The sequence below is a fragment of the Oncorhynchus masou genome, chromosome 19 (assembly GCF_036934945.1).
Source record: "Oncorhynchus masou masou isolate Uvic2021 chromosome 19, UVic_Omas_1.1, whole genome shotgun sequence".
In the NCBI taxonomy this organism is placed as follows: Eukaryota; Metazoa; Chordata; class Actinopteri; order Salmoniformes; family Salmonidae; genus Oncorhynchus; species Oncorhynchus masou.
In genome coordinates, this window is record NC_088230.1 from 26,646,183 (window position 1) to 26,666,830 (window position 20,648).

At 42.1% G+C, this 20,648-nt stretch overlaps 1 protein-coding gene across 1 annotated transcript; it reads right to left on the reverse strand.

The window, feature by feature from the left end:
- Positions 1-422: 422 nt before the first annotated feature.
- On the reverse strand, positions 423-20,406 carry LOC135505583 (5-hydroxytryptamine receptor 1E-like). The gene is made up of 2 exons (XM_064924651.1): positions 20,328-20,406; positions 423-1,711 (listed from the first exon to the last, which is right to left on the reverse strand). Exon 2 carries the CDS (start codon positions 1,624-1,626, stop codon positions 481-483), a length of 1,146 nt encoding a protein of 381 aa, XP_064780723.1. The 5' UTR covers positions 1,627-1,711; positions 20,328-20,406; the 3' UTR covers positions 423-480.
- Positions 20,407-20,648: the final 242 nt, after the last annotated feature.

Sequence of the window (20,648 nt, forward strand, 5' to 3'; positions counted from 1 at the left end):
TATGGGTGCAGAAGTCAGTTTCTTATCCAGGTCTTTGGTCACTCACATACCGTTTATTTCAGCCTAGTATGGAGGGATATATACCTACATTGAAATCAGTGAGGGGGAGGACGCCTCATAATAATGTCTGTAATGGAGCAAATGGAATGTGATTTAGAATTATATTTTGCAGGAGTGCCTGGTGTAGTAAAACCAATTGAGACAAAAACATTGAATATTTACTTAAACGCCACATTGGTAAAAATGTAATTAATTCACAAAGCCATAAAATTTTTATGTATGTGCATTTATAAGCCATGATTATTCATGGTCAAAGTTTGTGTTTATGTAAAGAGCAAGAAGCAATACTTCAAAAAAATAAAAAATAACTTTTATTTTGAAAAGCACAACATCACATAGACAATGGACACACTGCATGTAACTTTCCTTCATACTTTCCCCGATGGGACTATTCTGTACGTTCAACCTGGGCCTGCAAATCTATGCATGCTCCTTTCGTCTGAGCAGTTTCTTAAAGGCCAACTTAAAATCCTCATTGAAGCTGGTGTAAAGTAGAGGATTAATAAGTGAGTTGATGTAGCCCAGCCAGGTTAGGAATTCTGACACCTGGGGTGAGGCAGTTATGACCTGTAGGCCCACAAGGAGCTCCTTCAGAAAGAAAGGCAGCCAGCAGAGGATAAAAGCCCCGAGGATGAGGCCCAGGATACGTGCTGCCTTCCTCTCCCTGGAGGTACAGATCTGGCTCCTCTCATCTGCCCCGTCCATATCAGTCTCAAATGAGGGGATACGGATGGTGGCATTGAGCCTGTCAAACTCCAGAGTGGGGTCTGAGGTGGATAGGTCCGATACGCAGAAGGTGTGTGCCATACGGCAGTGGTTCAGAGAGTTCTGGCTATCAGTCTTCGTCTGGCTTCGGCTGCTGAAGTGCCGCGATGAGCCCCGTTTCTGATAGAGTGTCTTAGCAGCATTGTAAATCCTATAGTACAAGATGAGAATAAGGGTCATGGGGATGTAAAAGGCCCCGAAGGTGGAGTAAATAGTGTAGCCCACGTGGTCATGCTCTATGATGCACTGTTTTGGGCCGTGGCTACCGGGCCTGTGTCTCCAGAAGAGGGGTGGAATGGATATGAAGACTGAGATGACCCAGATGATGCCCACCATGACAGCTGCCCGGCGGGCCGACCTCTTACGGGCATACTCGATGGCCTTGGTGATAGCCCAGTAGCGGTCCAGCGCTATGACACACAGGTGTAGGATGGAGCAGGTGCAGCAGGTCATGTCCACACTCAGCCAGGCCTCACACACCACCTGGCCCAACGACCAGTACTCTGTGCCAATGTATAGGATGCTGATTGGCATGACCAGGATAGCTACCAGGAAGTCTGTGAACGCCAGGGAGCAGATGAGGTAGTTGGCGGGAAGGTGGAGCTTCTTGGTGGTGCAGATGGCTGTGATGACAGCACTGTTAGCGAGCACAGTGAGGAGGGTGAGTAGCGCCAGGATAACCACCAGCACCACCATCCTGTCTGTGAACACCACCACAGGGAGAGTGCTGTCTGGAGCTCCTGTGCTGTTGGTGATATTGGGCCCTGTGGAGCTGTCCCCAAGGTCCCTCTCCATCTCCATCTTCCCCAGACAGAGCCAGCTCTCCCCCACTGATGGGCACACTCTGTCCCAGGAATAGGATCCACACTATAGGTCAGTGGTCACACTGTAACACACAAAACAGACATATATGGTACATTAGAAAGTGCATAAAGATTAATATTTCATAATAGAACATTTACACAGACTGTCACAGTGACCTTGGTGAAAACTTGTTTTCAGTAGGATACTTTCATTAGAACTCAAACAAGTACACTTGACGTAATATTATGTCATATCTTTTGTATAATAGGCACTTAACACTGGAGGGCACATTGTTTCTTTGCTCTAGCAAACTTTAAATTAGTCTTTGTATTTTTCACCTGCCTTTTAATCAACAGAGCTGCCCTTGGCAATTGGAGGTTGTTATACAATAGAATAAAGATAGACAATAAAGGTAAAATAGTGCAGCCCATGGCAGTAGTTGAGCTTTTGAAAGGTGAGGGATTTGGATTTATATTGGAGACTTTATAATCCAATGTTATTTGGGAGATGAAAGCCACTTAACACAGCAAGTACTTATAAAACTGAGGGGTCCTAAAGTCCTAAAATGGAGGACACACTGATAATTGTCACTGATATATTTTTTTGTTTTGTCTACAATTAAACACATATAAAGATATATTACTGTACCAATAAGGGGGAAACTGTTAAAACACTCTGGAAGAGAATACAGAGGAAAATATACAGAACAGTGAGTGAATATAATAAAAATAACAATTCCAGCATTCTGGTGATCTTGATGCTCCCAACAATTTAATAGATAATTTTGACCAAGGTTTCAGTCTAAATCAACCTTCATCGGGGTGAGTGAACGTAGCATGTGGCAAGTGTAAATGAGGCCTAATGATGTAAAAAGGTTTATCTATCTCATACAATGTCTCTCGTCCACTCTGAGAGGCAGAAATATAAGCCTTTATATCTGCAGGCAGGCTTGAGAGACTGCTGAAGGACACTGCTTGAGGAGGCAAATTAATTTAGCTAGACTCGGTAGATAGAACATTTCAATGTCAGCTGTCAGCATTGAGATGGTTCACTACTGTCCCTAGTGCACCTCTTAGCACAGACCTCGCCTGAGTCAATATAATTACTGACAGATGGTCCATGCCAGGTTGCCCAGGCTGGTAATGATTTGCATTAGTTAATAAAGCAGAATGAAATTACTAAGACCATCTACTTGGTGAGAGTACAGGGAAACACAGCAAGAATAGCTGAGAAAAAATAGTGTTGGAATTTATAATACAACTCATTCAAGATTATCTAATTTTAGAGGTCTGAAATGACTTTAGAGGTCAATCTAAATGTCACACAAAAACATTCCTGGTAAATGAGAAATATTAATTTTTCTCCATAGTTGTATTTATTTTTAAAGCTACCAAAATATAATGATAAAGAGCTAAACATGTTATTTTATTTGTCACATGTGCCGAATACAACAGGTGTAGACCTTACTTACAAACACTTAACCAACAATGCAGTTTTAAGAAAAATAAGTACAAAATTAAATAACAAGTAATTAAAGAGCAGCAGTAAAATAACAGCGGGGGCACAGGTTCGTCAGGTAATTGAGGTAATATGTACATGTAGGTAGAGTTAAAGTGACTATGCATAGATAATAAACAGAGACTGGCAGCAGCGTAAAAGAGAGAGGGGGGGGGGGGTGTAGCCAGGGTAGCCATTTGATTAGCTGTTCAGGAGTCTTATGGCTTGGGGGTAGAAGCTGTTAAGAATTAATGGACTACACCTATTTAAAAAAAGGAATCTAAATTACCAGTAAGATATGTCTACCTCTGTATTACTCAGCCTGAAGCAATGGTTTCAGACAATTTAGTCAACACTGCAGGTGTCCAGAGGCTTGAAACCAGTTTCTTTTCAAAGAATTCTTCCCTCGACCACGCCCACAAATTGGGGGAAAACAAACTTTTTTTCTATTGACCCCCATTGTAAAAGAGACAACTTCGTTGTCGATATTTAGTTATACAGAAATAAACAAAACATGCCAAACAGCTGCTGTGTTGTTCAATTTACATGTAACCAGGTCAGAAATCCAAACCTACAGTTTGCAATGCTCCCACGTAGGGAAATAGAGCCTGCGAGAAGAGCCCTATGGCTCCAGGTTACTCGGCGTGGTAAATGTGGGGACCCTGGTGTCCAAGTAGGCTACACGTAGCTATGTGTGTGTGGGGAAACATTTAATCACAGGTAATATATTTAACTTGTTTAGTATACTGTAGTCTTTTTGTAACTCCACTGACTACTTGTAGCTGTATTGTTTGTTTGTGTTGTTGGTCTTGGCTAGCTGGTCGCCAGCTAGCTAGCACTCACATGGCTGTTAGCACTGTCATCAAAAGGTGCACAGAGGGAAGCCGTACAATATAACTTCTTTCTAAGTAATGAGAACTCTCGGTTGAAGGCAATGTTGAAAAGTAATCTTTAGACATGTTTAACCTTTCCTGAATGTTGTTTTGTATTTGAATAAAACAAGCAGACAAAAAAATTGACACACATATCAACTGTAAATGTTGTTCAGGCTCTGGTCTTGTCCTACTTTGATTACTGTCCGGTAGTATGGTCATGTGCAGCAAAGGAATACCTAGCAAAACTGCGCTTGCTCAAAACAGAGCAGCACACCTTGTCCTTAACTGCACATACAGAACTAACATCAACAACATGAATGCCAGTCTTTCCTGGTTGAGGGTTGACAAGAGATTCACTGCTTCTCTTCTAGTTTTTACAATAAGTATTACTGTAATGAAATGTACAGATTGTCTGCCTAATAAAATAACATTCAGCTCAGACACCCATACATACCCCACGAGACATGTCACCAGAGGTTTCTTCACAGTTCACGGCAACGCACAGTATTATATAGAGCCATGATCACACGGAACTCCCTTCCATCTCCAATTACTCAAGCAAACAGCAAAATTACCTTCAAAAAATATTAAACAGCATCTCATTGAACAGCGGGGACTATGAGGACACACACACACACACACACACATCATTTGTTTTAGTTGTATTGTTTGTATATCGTATTAACATTTTTTGTGACTTTTCTTGTCTCTTAGTGTACCAGTGTTTTGTTACTTGTCATGCTTTGTGTTTTTTGTGGACCCCAAAAAGAGTAACTACTGCCTCTGCAAAAGCTAATGGGGATCCAAATAAATAAATGGACAACAAGAAAATGTAGGTTTGAAAAAGATCAGGTTTTTGCTGTGAGCCAATGGGGTAACCTAGGTAACCACATGTTGTTTTCACCAAAGGCAGGCGGGGCCGGGACTTTCTATCTAATACCGACTGGGACTATGCCTTTCAAAGACGCTTTCCCCTCATCACTGGCTTCACCTCTCCAGCACTCTCTGAGAGAATACAGAGCTGTGTGTACAATGCATCCTAGTGCCTACCCCTCAGAGCCGACGAGAGCTCCCTTCATGTAACCACTCAGTCTGGCATCTGAAAGGCAATTTTCACTGAGGAATAGGGTCAGCACACCACTGCCACATCATTTATGGTAGAGGAGAGCCAAGAGCTAGCACATTTTGATTTTATCCATGGCTCTGATGACATTCCTTTGTTGCTGATATTTCATTAAAGTATTTCAGGTAGAACTTGGTTCAGTGCTACTGCTTGTTACTTAATAGCCTCTATGGGATCAGTCCCCCCCCCCCATGGGACAGTTAAGCTAACGCAGGCTAATGTGTTAAAGCATGAGGTTGTAAGTAACATGAACATTTCCCAGGATATAGACATTTCTGATATGGGCAGAAAGCTTAAATGATTGTTAATCTTACTGCACTGTCCAATTTACAGTAGCTATTACAGTGAAATAATACCATGCCATTGTTTGAGGAGAGTGCACAGTTATGAACTTGAAAATGTATTAATAAACCAATTAGGCACATTTGGGCAGTCTTGATACAACATTTTGAACAGAAATGCAATAGTTCATTGAATCAGTATAAAACTTTGCACCTACACTGCTGCCATCTTGGGCCAAAATCTATAATGTGCCTAACCTGGAATAGTACATTATGGCCTTTCTCTTGTATTTCAAAGACACATGTTTTTTTCTTTGTATTACCTTTTACCAGATCTAATGTGTTATATTCTCCTACATTAATTTAACATTTCCACAAACTTCAAGGCGTTTCCTTTCAAATGGTGTCAAGAATATGCATATCCTTGCTTCAGGTCCTGAGCTACAGGCAGTTAGATTTGGGTATGTCATTTTAGGCGAAAATTTAAAAAAATGGTCCGATCCTTAATCAATAAGCCTTGACTCAATTCATATGAATATTAATCTTTAATCTCACTTTGTAGACAACAACCAGCAACCACTTCCTCAAAATGCTTTTCATGTTTCTTGAGAATGAATAATTGCATATTGGCTCAATAAAGATATCACTCAGACTCATTGAACATTACACTCCTTTACTCTGTGTGTAGTGTGTATTAATCATTCTTCTGGCAGGGAATAGAGACCCATTTCCTCTCATTGAGAGTTATGATATAATGCCATTTGAACATCTGTTGCTTTACTATACTCTATCTCCCTTGGGAATGAACACATCTCAAACACTCCCATCACGTTGTATTACATAGAATCAGTCAGTGGCTTTGAGATTGTCACACACTAAATAATATTGTTTTCCTTTTGGAGTCTTGCCCTCTCTGATTCAAGCAACGATGCTGCAAGGCTGTCATTCAAAACCTTTTACTGCAGTGGGCTAAATCAGGGTCACACAGAGTGTTGCTTGGTACTCTTATACAACTGTACTTTGAAAGTATACACCTCACACACATGGTTATGGGCTTAGAAAAAGAGGCACTTGTATCATGTCAGATATAGACTTGAAATGTATTCCATTTTGAGTTTGAATCCCAATATTACACTTTATATACATCACAGAAGACTGACATATAACAAAACCCACAAGGCTGTCATTAAATTAGAATTAGAATGGGAATTAAAGAAGCATTTAGTCGTTCTTCTGAAGAATTACAAGTCCCTCTCAAATGTAATGCACAAACTCTGCCTTGGACTCGGATGCCCCATTAGTTTCCACTGGAAAGGAAGTAACAAAACTCCAAAGCCACAAATCTCTACCGCATGCCATATGCTAACCCATGTCCATGACCTGCCTACTAGCCTAAAACAGAATCTGGGCCAACCCATTACTGAGGTCAGCTTCAGCATCACATACCCAATGTAATGCTGTTGTTGATCTTTCAAGAAATGGGCACAAATCCCGCAATTTGGCAGTTTCAGATGAAGTGACAGACAGAGTAGGCCTATGATGCATTGGGGCATAGAGTCCTAATTTGCTATTACTTTTTTATGTAGTCAGAGTCAAGAATCATAGGGAATAAATAAGCCATCGTTGTCATCACATTTTAATCACAAACTGATACATTACTGTAGTGTAATAATACTGACAGTAGTGTATAAATTGGACCACAATGTATATAGACTCTTTTTTTTTTTTTTCTACTGTGTTATTGACTTGTTAATTGTTTACTCCATGTGTAACTCTGTGGTGTCTGTTCACACTGCTATGCTTTATCTTGGCCAGGTCGCAGTTGCAAATGAGAACTTGTTCTCAACTAGCCTAATAATTCAACAGGGCACAGTATTGGATCACACATGACCATGGTAACATTCACAACAACACTTTATAATGCCAACTGCTGTGGAGAACATTAACACCTTCCATTTCTCATTGAAAGCAGCAATCAGCAGTTTAAACAATAACAACGCGTTTTCCCTGCCCCTGTTTCTGTAAAAAGTTGAGGAATGGAGCTGGAGAAATGTAACCACTTTCAAATTCGTAGATAGAGCTATGGATACAAGGATTGAGCATTCATGAAATCAACATTATAGTTTTAACCATAATATATAGTGTTTGTTTACATTTACTTTGTTTACAAACATTGGAGTTAAACAAGCATATATTTTTAGGTTCTGATGAGTTATGACAGTTGAACTAACCTCATGAGGCATTTATAAATTATATTCTTCAAGCATCAATGTTCTCTACAGAACTTGGCATTATAAAGGGTTGTTGTGAATGTTACCCTGGTAATGTGTGATACAAAACAGTAGCCTGTTGAAAAATGAATTAAGTTGTAAGCAAGTAAGGTCTAAAAAAAACAGATTTTCATCAAGTCAAATTAATTTATTGTGTTAGAGGATTCATGATGTTTGTATCTAAACCAAGGCAATTCATTTTAAGATTGTTCTATACATCAGTTGGGGTCTCTGTAAGTTTCAGGTCCTTAATCTGGCATGAAAGTGCATCCTTGTAGCTGTGTGTGTTAATATAGTCAAAATGCTTGCCTTGGGTAAATTGAGCCAATGGCCTTGGGGTAAATTTAAGTGTTTTCTTTCCAGGCATAATGCAAGGCATTATAGCTGGGATTTGAGGTAACAAGGGCCTATTTTCAAAGTGTGTGTTTGTTAGGTGTTAAGCCTGTGTTAAAATATGCTTAAAATTATTAAAAGACAAAAAAGGGATTGTGTTGAATTGTGTTTGAGAAATAGAGATAGACATGGTTTTAAAAAGGTAGTGGTAATATTTCATTCAGTACAGAAATGTGTAGGTGGCTTAACTTACCCTGTCCCGTGGCTTAACTTACCCTGTCCCGTGGCTTAACCTACCCTGTCCCGTGGCTTAATTTACCCTGTCCCATGGCTCAATTTACCCTGTCCCGTGGCTCAACTTACCCAATACCCGGGGTAAACTGTCAAGAGACCACTTTGGTTGGACAAGATATGTTTTTAAAATAAATGTTTACATGAATTCAGATATTTTTCAGGGATACACAACATCCTGAAAATATGTAGATATCTTTGTTAGAAGGAATACTATACTTCCTCTTGACCAGAGTGATGCTGAATGTAAAACCCTCAACGTACCCCACTCTCCCCTACATATTATTCATTTATAAGTACAAAAAATGGTTAGAGCAACTGCAGATTTCCCCTTTAATACTGTTCTACAAACACAGAGCCAGAACTCAGAACTGTGCTGTGTAACATACAATCATTTCTAGTAGGGAAATGACAAAGTACTGTAATTCAGAGCCATGATAAAACACAATTTATGTGACCCAATGGCACCCTATTCCTGATTTAGTGCACTACTTTTGAATGGGCCCTGGTCAAAGTAGTGCACATTATAAGGTATAGGGTGCCATTTGGGACATAACCAACTGGCTTTTACAGCTTTGGTACATTCCAGGTAGAAGACTGAAGGATGACATCTAAATCATTCACTGACTATGCTGACTGGGCTTGATTTTGTAGGGAGCCAGGAAAGTCACACTCAGGAAGTCGGCAAACGATGCTGTTACTCACCAGAGAAATGGATGGCTTTTCAGGAGTGGAGATTGCAATGGTGATCTTGCATTATCATAAAACTGCCTGTATCACAAGTTGTGGGGGAACAATCCATCATCAACATACATTGGAAACCCATCATAGCCAAAAATGGTCTGATTATATTATTCAAATCTGTTAATGATCTCTTTGCTAAGCCCATTGCTAGAGATAGGGGAAAATGAATGCAAAATTGATAAGGAAAATTAAGATAGACATATGCGTGTGTTATCTGAAGAAAAGAGCCTAGAGTAAAGAGATGAGGGGAAATAGAAATGGAAAGATAACTATGATAGGCCAGGGGAAAGGTCAATGCATCTCCATTTTCAATTCATATCCAATTAGATATGTTATGACATCCAGGCATATTATTGGCACCTCCACTAGCATCCTGCTCTGGAATGCATTCTTCCTATTAGTGAGCTTAGACACAATGTGCATCCCAAATGGTACACTAATCCCTATGTTGTGCACACCAGAGCACTACATAGGGATTAGGGTGACATTTCAGACACAGGAAGAGGATCTGAGTATGATGGATCATAAAGAGGGAACAACTGTTCATGACAGGTAGAGGCCTTATTTTTGGCTGGCGCTAAGGAGGCGCAAGTGTCAAACGCATGTCCGTTTGCAACTTTGTCATGTACAAACTGGGTCAATGGCATTTTCAAGCCCTAACGCCAGGTTCGGAAATATACCTGTCTAATATCAGCTAGCTTGCACTGACATAGGAGGGGAGGCACTATCTGAGGTGTGTCCTTAAACAGGAGTGCAAAAGTGACAATTTCATGCAGTGCTAATGGGAAGTTTTAAGTATCACAAAAAGCAAGTCTTAACGGTAACACAGTTGATAATTCCATGGATTGTGAGAGCGGAAGCGCAGCCTATCCAGCCATGATGGACAGTGCCCATGGAAGGAGAGATGTGCCTTTTGTGCCGGTGAATCTCGTATTGAGAAACATACGATTGGTTTTACCCCATTTCATTTAATTTGATTAAAAACAAAAGTATAGCCTACCCTCCTCTTAATCTAGGCTGGTTTAGCAGGTGCATATTTTTATCCTGGCCACCAGCCTAAAATGGCCTATAAATAAATGGGTTTTAAATGGTCTACTGAGAGTACTCATTTTCAAAAGAGCGCCCCTCGTCCGATTACCAAAGACAGGCTTCTCCAAACTATTCAGTCCTCCTATAATGCCACATCAATGGCAGATTATTTTTTGAAAATCTGCAAAAATCTGTCTTGTACATAGGCAACAATACAATAGACAGGAGCCTAGTATTTTGTATAGATGTGCAAATGTTTTGCAAAAAGATATTTAGGTCTACGTGTTCTGTGCACACACTGCCATGGAACGAGAGAAGCAATTCATGATATCATGCTTCTGACCTGATCTTATTTAGAAATGTTGTTATTGGTTTGAAAATCAGATTGATTGTCTTTCGTTTAATTTGATTAAAAAACAAACTTATTTGAATGATTCACCACGGGTTTATGGTGAGAACGTACATGCAATGTAATTTCATCTGCTATTTCAGGAGAAGTGCAAATATGATCTGTAAGATGGTTCCATGATGTTAACGATTAAAATAAATGTACATATTGAAGCAATGCAATTAGAACAATGTGGACTGCAAACATGTTAAACATATTTAGTAAATATGGGGCAGGCTATTTAACTAACTAAGCTAGAACAGACTAACATTAAAATTGGAGTTGATGACAACACAATGCATAAAAGCAACCACACATTTAGCCATAGAGCACATTATGATTGAAAACCTGGCTCATTCGCGCCACCGCCAGCTACTGCACCCATAATTCCCATTGTGAAAATAGAACAAATATTTCTGACAAACTCATGAACCGATAACACTACCGCCAGCGCTAAGATTGCACATTATTGCATTGTGTGTGTTAAAATAGAGCCCAGAGAGATGCTGTATGCAGGAGAGCTCATACTTTATGGGCCAAACTGGTTATCTTATTCTGGGCTTTGGCGGAGGTAGAATAGGGGGTATTCTCTTTGGGACCCTTCATGTTTCTGCAAGACGGGCTGTGTAAGGAAGGTTGGCACCTCTATTGGTCAAGAACGCAATTCCTGTCCAGTATAAATATATATCCCATTTAGCAGACGCTTTTGTCCAAAGCGACTTACAAGTCGGCTGGGGCCACTACTTTTTGCATATGGGTGGCCCCAGTGGGAATCGAACCCACGACGCTTGGCGTTGCAAGCGCCATGCTCTACCGACTGAGCCACACAGGACCCAAGCAACTGATGTACCCTTCCAGAGAAGCAATAAATCAAATGTGACCGCCTTGAGCACCATTTTTCACCTTGTCTGACATCATAAACACTTACTTGCCAATTACTCATTACTCACCCCTGAACCATGAGACGGTGAACTGAAACATAATGTTCTCAATGTAGTAAGAACAGCTAGAATAACTGTAGAATAACAACCAGCTGTGACCCTTCACGATGGAACATCAGCAACAATATATGACTGTGTAGGAAGGAGAAGGACATTGAATGAAGCTCCAAGGAAGAGGCCTCTGCCCCCACAATCACCCAATCTGTCACATAGACATTGACTGACAGCTGCCTTCAGGATGCAATTCTTGGTGTGATTGAGAGGACAGACAACTGTTCACCAGGAAGGGTATATGGGGTGCTGTCAAAGGTCCTGAAATCACTATGATGCCAATGCCATGTTACTACTTTAAACATATCCAAGATCACAATCTTCAAATGCTTTGGTTTTAACTCCTGTTTTTGATCATAACGGTTTCGCTTGTCATCAGAACATCAGGTAGTAATGTCACCATATGAACGCACTGTCAAAGTTGTGGCAAACAGTATCACATGCTGTCCTCCTAAACGTCCACAGTGCCATGTCTTTGCTCAGAATGGTGTGATTAAAAAAAAAATCAAAACATTGTTAATGTCACCATCTTACTGCACTGTGAAAGTTGTGATGTAAATCTTGCTGTGATGGAGGAGTGGACAGACAACCGTCTACCACGAAAGGGTGCTGTCCAAGGACCTCAAATCCCATCTGGCACTGCCATAACTCTGATTAGCTTTAAACCCAGCCAGATAACAATCTTTTGAATGCTTTGGTATAAACTCCTGTTTCGCTTGTCTTCCAAATGCCAGGCAGTAATGTCACCATATAAATCCACTGTCAAAGTTGTGATGAACAATGTTTGTGAGATTATACTTTTTATTAATTGCCTCCAATGTCTGTTAAAGGAATAATGTCCCTCCCTGGGAGAGAATGAATATTTCTTGAATAACTTTCTGTCTGCATCCCAAATGGCACACTATTCCTTACTGTAGTGCATTTTGACCACGGACCATAGGGTTCCGGTCAAAAGCAGTGCACGATGTAGGGAATAGGGTTCCATTTGGTAAACAGCCTCTCTTTCCTGCTGTCCTAAACCTTTGCTTATCTGTTGTTCTATACATCTGGCTGTTGATGAAACTTCCCGCTCCTAAAATATAATAACATTTGACCATGATGGGAAGTCAGCCACACAGCAGCACTAAGACATTATTTAATACTGATGCCCCTGATCTGTCCTTGTTATTGTCTAGTTCTCTGTCGACCTAAAAAATGCGCAGGATAAGAATTACAGACTTGAATACATAATCAAGCTCTGTCTCTTTGTGTGGATGTCAATAGTTTAATTGGATTTGCTGTGATACAGGAACCTTGCTGTGTACGCCCTTTGTGTTTCTCCAGCTCTTGACAGCACTTGAATTGTTTCCTTTGCAAGTTACCCTTTCCACTCTGGCTTCAATTAATTACTGTTACTTTCTCTCAAGTCAACACCTGAAGAATCCCAAACAATAGAGACCACCCTTGAGATCACCCTGGCCTGTGGTCGTCAGAGACGATAAAGGAGAGTGGCAGAGGGAGGTTTTAGTGAGTAAACACAGAGCTTGAGTTTATGTGGTGGTTGAGAATGACGACCGACAAAATGCAAGGCCATGAGTCGTTTGTCTGGACTGCTGTAATAAAGGGTGCCTTGGGAGGAATAAAAGTAGCAGACTATTGATTTTCACCTGAGGGCTCAACCGAGCTGCTATAGTGGTCTTCCTCAGGTAGTACTAGGAACGAGGCACAACATCAGTAACTTATTTAGATTGAACAAAGTGTGGGCACACAGTGACAGACAGAGCCTCGACTTTCAAACAAACTTTGGTCTCAGGCAACAGATATTTTAACACAAATGAACATTTACCTTTTTTCAGCAACAAGTTTACTGTTGAGTCAAACAATGTCCAACATGCTGTCCTAGAAAAAGGCTTCCAAAAGTGTTCTACAGCTATCACAATAGGAGAAGCCTTTTTGGTTCCAGGTAAAAACCCTTTTGGGTTCCCGGTAGAATCCTCTCAGGAAAGGGTTCTACATGGAACCAAAAAGGTTCTACCTTGAAGCAAAGTGGGTTCTTCAAAGGGTTCTCCTATGGGGACAGCAGAAGAACCCTTTTAGGATCTAGAGTGTTCTAAGAGTGTACTAAATAGCTCAGAATTTGAAAAAGAGAAGTGAGACAAGTGGAATCAATTAGGATCCTCTCAGATTCAGCATTAAATATCGCAGTACTTTCACCTCTAGCCACACTCACACTCAACAGTTGATGATTGAGGCTATTTATCTTCAGCTGTCTGGCAGAATCTCAAATATTAAAAGGTCTAATCACTGCACTAGCAGCAAGGTTAAATATGACTTGGGCCCTAAACCATTCCAATCCTTAAAGATTAAATTGTATCTCTGTTATGATTCACAGCATAGGCTATGGAGTTGGCAAATGTTACAGGCGTAATAAATTATGAGAACATGACATCTTAACTCAAAATGATATTCTAAAAACATTTATCAAATTAAACAGTTATACTGTTTTCATAGACAGACTATTTTTAAGGGAGATAGACCATGTATAATCCAGCACCTTGTCTAAATCGGACATTCTTAGTGCATTTAAATGAAGAGATATGATGCACATCCCAAATGGCACCTTATTACCTACACAGTGCACAACGTTTGACCAGAGCCCTAGAGCCCTGGTCAAATGCACTATACAGGGAATAGAGTGCCAATTGCCACGCAGCTATAATCACAAACATCTGCTTCCTTTCTTTAATGTAATTGGCTGGGCCTTGTGAGCTGTTTCATTACTCCTGGAGAGGGATAAGTACACATTACAGGTGTGCTAGCTGGTAGGTGTGTGCTAACACACACACACACACACACACACGCGCACGCACGCGCACGCACACACGCACGCACGCACGCACGCACGCACACACACACACACACACACACACACACACACACACACACACACACACACACACACACACACACACACACACACACACACTCAGATAGGCTGGCGATATAATATGTGTCCCAAATGGCATCCTATTAACTATATAGTGCACTACATTTGACCTGAACCAAATGGGTCCTGGTCAAAAGTAGTGCACTATGTAAGGTATAGGGTGCCATTTTGGACTAATTCATACTGTACAGTAGCTCAACAGAGTGCAGCTGTCGGACTTTGCAAAGAGGCATGTGAGACCTAGGTGCGACTAATGCTGATCCTGATCATCTGGGCATTAAATACAATATTATGTGATTTGTGCGAGAAGCTTACCTATCATTCCTGTGAGGCTAAGCACAAGGTAGGGTGATTTATGGAATGAGATTATGCTGTTCCAGTGCCAGGATGCACTCATCTCAGAGTTCATCTGTGTTCATCTAGTAAACATTGTGGCTCCAGTGAGGCGGGTTTGACTAGGCTGAAGCCCCCTCAAGAATAGGTCTAGCACCCCCAACAAAATATTTTATTAGTACCACAATTTTATTAGCTATCCCAGTGGAAATTTCCTGGTCCCGCTAGTGTTAGCAAAGGTGAATTCTTGGGGCCAGAGCCATATGCCTATTCTAAGATCTTCATACTTGTGTTCTCTTTCCTGTCACATGCAGCTTTTGTTTAGATCATTAACAGAACAGGAGTGCAAACACACTTGATGGTGACTGATCTCCAAAGAGAGAGAGAAGAGGTTACAGGCTACCAGTCCCATCCCAACCTCACTCCAAGCTTTGGGTTCACAGATATGAGTATACTACAGTCGTGGCCAAAAGTTTTGAGAATGACACAATTAAATTTTCACAAAGTCTGCTGCCTCAGTTTGTATGATGGCAATTTGCATATACTCCAGAATGTTATGACAACGATTAAAACATTCCCAAACCAGAAACCGTGGATTGATGGCAGCATTTGCGTGAAACTGAAAGCGCGAACCACTGCTTTTAAAAAGGGCAAGGTGACCGGAAACATGGTGACCGAATACAAACAGTGCAGCTATTCCGTCTGCAAGGCAACAAACAAGTTAAGCGTCAGTATAGAGACAAAGTAGAATCTCAATTCAACGGCTCAGACACAAGAGGTATGTGGCAGGGTCTACAGTCAATCACGGATTACAAAGAGAAAACCAGCCCAGTCACGGACCAGGATGTCTTGCTCTCAGGCAGACGCGCCCTCAGAGCATGTGCAGACCAGCTGGCTGGTGTGTTTACGGACATATTCAATCAATCCCTATCCCAGTCTGCTGTTCCCACATGCTTCAAGAGGGCCACCATTGTTCCTGTTCCCAAGAAAGCTAAGGTAACTGAGTTAAACGACTACCGCCCCGTAGCACTCACTTCCGTCATCATGAAGTGCGTTGAGAGACTAGTCAAGGACCATATCACCTCCACCCTACCTGACACCTTAGAACCACTCCAATTTGCTTACCGCCCAAATAGGTCCACAGACGATGCAATCTCAACCACACTGCACACTGCCCTAACCCATCTGAACAAGAGGAATACCTATGTGAGAATGCTGTTCATCGACTACAGCTCGGCATTTAACACCATAGTACCCTCCAAGCTCGTCATCAAGCTCGAGACCCTGGGTCTCGACCCTGCCCTGTGCAACTGGGTACTGGACTTCCTGACGGGCCGCCCCCAGGTGGTGAGGGTAGGCAACAACATCTCCACCCCGCTGATCCTCAACACTGGGGCCCCACAAGGGTGCGTTCTGAGCCCTCTCCTGTACTCCCTGTTCACCCACGACTGCGTGGCCACGCACGCCTCCAACTCAATCATCAAGTTTGCGAACGACACAACAGTGGTAGGCTTGATTACCAACAACGACGAGACGGCCTACAGGGAGGAGGTGAGGGCCCACGGAGTGCGGTGTCAGGAAAATAACCTCACACTCAACGTCAACAAAACTAAGGAGATGATTGTGGACTTCAGGAAACAGCAGAGGGAACACCACCTATCCACATCGATGGAACAGTAGTGGAGAGGGTAGTAAGTTTTAAGTTCCTCGGCATACACATCACAGACAAACTGAATTGGTCCACCCACACAGACAGCATCGTGAAGAAGGAGCAGCAGCGCCTCTTCAACCTCAGGAGGCTGAAGAAATTCGGCTTGTCACCAAAAGCACTCACAAACTTCTACAGATGCACAATCGAGAGCATCCTGGCGGGCTGTATCACCGCCTGGTACGGCAACTGCTCCGCCCACAACCGTAAGGCTCTCCAGAGGGTAGTGAGGTCTGAACAACGCATCACCGGGGGCAAACTACCTGCCCTCCAGGACACCTACACCACCCGATGTTACAGGAAGGCCATAAATATCATCAAGGACAACAACCACCCGAGCCACTGTCTGTTCACCCCGCTATCATCCAGAAGGCGAGGTCAGTACAGGTGCATCAAAGCTGGGACCAAGAGACTGAAAAACAGCTTCTATCTCAAGGCCATCAGACTGTTAAACAGCCACCACTAACATCGAGTGGCTGCTGCAAACACACTGACTCAACTCCAGCCACTTTAATAATGGGAATTGATGGGAAATTATGTAAAATATATCACTAGCCACTTTAAACAATGCTACCTAATATAATGTTTACATACCCTACATTATTCATCTCATATGTATACATATATACTGTACTCTATATCATCTACCGCATCTTTATGTAATACATGTATCACTAGCCACTTTAACTATGCCACTCTGTTTACATACTCATCTCATATGTATATACTGTACTCGAGACCATCTACTGTGTCTTGCCTATGCTGCTCTGTACCATCACTCATTCATATATCTTTATGTACATATTCTTTATCCCCTTACACTTGTGTGTATAAGACAGTAGTTTTGGAATTGTTAGTTAGATTACTTGTTGGTTATTACTGCATTGTCGGAACTAGAAGCACAAGCATTTCGCTACACTCGCATTAACATCTGCTAACCATGTGTATGTGACAAATAACATTTGATTTGATTTGAAGAGTGATAAGATGAATGGCAATTAATTGCAAAGTCCCTATTTGCCATGCATTTCCACTGTATTTCAGCCCTGCCACAAAAGGACCAGCTGACATCATGTCAGTGATTCTCTCGTTAACACAGGTGTGAGTGTTGACAAGGACAAGGCTGGAGATCACTCTGTCATGCTGATTGAGTTCGAATAACAGACTGGAAGCTTCAAAAGGAGGGTGGTGCTTGGAATCATTGTTCTTCCTCTGTCAATTCTTCTTCTGATGGCATTGAAGAGTACCACACATCAGTCACTGGCTTCATCAAGTGCATCGGTGACATCATCCCCACAGGGACTGTACGTACATACCCCAACCAGAAGCCATGGATTACAGGCAACATCTGCACTGAGCTAAAGGGTAGATCTGCCTCGTTCAAGGAGCGGGACTCAAACCTGGAAGCTTATAAGAAATCCCGTTATGCCCTCTGACGAACCATCAAACAGGCAAGGTGTCAATACAGGACTAAGATCGAATCATTCTACACCGGCTCCGACGCTTGTCAGATGTGGCAGGGCTTGCAAACTATTACAGACTACCAAGGGTAGCACAGCCGAGAGCTGCCCAGTGACACAAGCCTACCAGACCAGCTAACTCACTTCTATGCTTGCTTCGAGGCAAGAAACACTGAAACATGCATGAGAGCATCGGCTGTTCCGGACGATTGTGTGATCAGAATCTCCGCAGCCGATGTGAGTAGGACCTTTAAACAGATCAACATTCACAAGGCCGCAGGGCCAGATAAATTACCAGGACGTGTATTCCGAGCATGCAATGACCAACTGGCAAGTGTCTTCACTGACATTTTCAACCTCTCCCTGTCTGAGTCTGTAATACCAACATGTTTCAAGCAGACCACCATAGTCCATGTGCCCAAGAATACTAAGGTAACCCGCCTAAATGACTACCGACCCTGTAGCACTCACGTCTGTAGTCATGAAGTGCTTTGAAAGGCTGGTCATGGCTCACATCAACTCCATTATCCTAGAAATCCTAGACCCACTCCAATTTGCAAACCGCCCTAACATCCACAGATGATGCAATCTCAATTGCACTCCACACTACCCATTCCCACCTGGACAACAGGAACACCTATGTGAGAATGCTATTCATTGACTACAGCTTAGCATTCAACACCATAGTGCCCTCAAAGTTCATCACTAAGCTTAGGACCCTGGGACTAAACACCTCCCTTCGCAACTGGATCCTGGACTTACTGATGGGCCTCCCCCAGGTGGTAAGCGTAGGCAACAACACATCCGCCACGCTGATCCTCAACAAAGGTGCCCCTCAGGGGTGCGTGCTCAATCCCCTCCTGTACTCCCTGTTCACTCATGACTGCACGGCCAGGCACGACTCCAACACCATCATTAATTTTGCCGATGACAAAATCTAATCGTACTACACCGGCTCCGACGCTCAGACTCCGAAGCGGTAGGCCTGATCATCAACAACAACAAGGCAGCCTATAGGGAGGAGGTCAGAGACCTGGCAGTGTGGTGCCAGGACAACAACCTCTCCCTCAATGTGATCAAGACAAAGGAGATGATTGTGGACTACAGGAAAAGGAGGACCGAGCACGCCCCAATTCTCATCGACAGGGCAGTAGTGAAGCAGGTTGAGAGCTTCAAGTTCCTTGGTGTCCACATCACCAAGAAACTAATATGGTCCAAGCACACCAAGACAGTCGTGAAGAGGGCACAACAAAACCTACTCCCTCTCAGGAGACTGAAAAGATTTGTCATGGGTCTTCAGATCCTCAAAAGGTTCTACAGCTGCACCATCGAGAGCATCCTGACTGGTTGCATCACTGCCTGGTATGGCAACTGCTCTGCCTCTGACCACAAGGCACTGCAGAGGGTCGTGTGTATGGCTCAGTACATCACTGGGTCCAAGCTTCCTGCCATCCAGGACCTCTATACCAGGTTGTGTGAGGAAGGCCCTAAAAATTGTCAAAGACTCCAGCCACCCTAGTCATAGACTGTTCTCTCTGCTATTGCACGTCAAGCGGTACCGGAGCACCAAGTCTAGGTCCAAAAGGCTTCTTAACAGCTTCTACCCCCAAGCCATAAGACTCCTGAACAGCTAATCAAATGGCTACCCAGACCCCTCTTTTACAATGCTGCTACTCTCTGTTTATTATCTATGCATTGTCACTTTAACTCTACCTACATATACATATTACCTCAATTACCTCATACTTGCACCCTCTGTGTATAGCCTCTCTATTGTAATTTTACTGCTGCTGTTAAATTATTTGTTACTCTAATTTAAAAGTAATTTTACTCAACACTTATTTTTCTTAAGACTTCTTAAAGGATTGTTGGTTAAGGGCTTATAAGTAAGTATTTCACTGTAAGATCTACATCTGTTGTATTCCGGCATGTGACAAATAACATTTGATTTGATTTGAATAGGAAAGTATTTATTTTTAATTGCAGGCAGCCTATAGACTACCTTTTCAAAGGGATTGGCAATAGGCCTATGCATCAATGAAGGGAAATCATGCATTCTGTTGAGCATTATTCAATTTAAACACATTTACCTTAGATTGCTTGCTTTTCTGGAGAAATACACCCATGATCCCTTTTATTTTATATATAAGATATGGTATGAGCGACATATTCATATATCAGTGAGACAGATCATATCTTAAGAATGAGCCAAATATAGCTTGGCTTATTTGTGAAAATTGTTATTTGGATCATAGACAAGTAATTTCCACTGATCATTTCAACACAAGTTAAAGAAATCAAAACGCAGCTATTCTAAATGTAATCGAGTAGTGGATAAGCAAAAAGCCAATATTTACCTGCAGAAAGCCGTGACTGCTCAGGAGACTAATACAAAGGCATCCCTCATTAAGAAGTGCTTGTACGTTTTGTGCGCTGCGCATCACTTACCGTGGATTGGTTTTCCAAAGTCTTTTGGACTGTCATGATTTCCAATTTTTCACGGAAATGGATAAAGCGAAAACATATATTTTTTTATTCTCTGTGGTTGTCCTCAGGCGGTGGAATTTAGAGTGCAATTTCCCACGCGCTGAACCGTTCATCAGGTGTCCTCACATTGCCCACCGAAGATTTTCGACTGAGGGTCGGTAGAACCTTGGAATAATCCGCGCCATTAGTCCTGGACATAGAAGTGCACTGATGTCATTGTTCTAAAATTGTCAAGTTTATCGGGAGAATCCATTAAAGTCATTCTGACGGTTTCTACAGCCA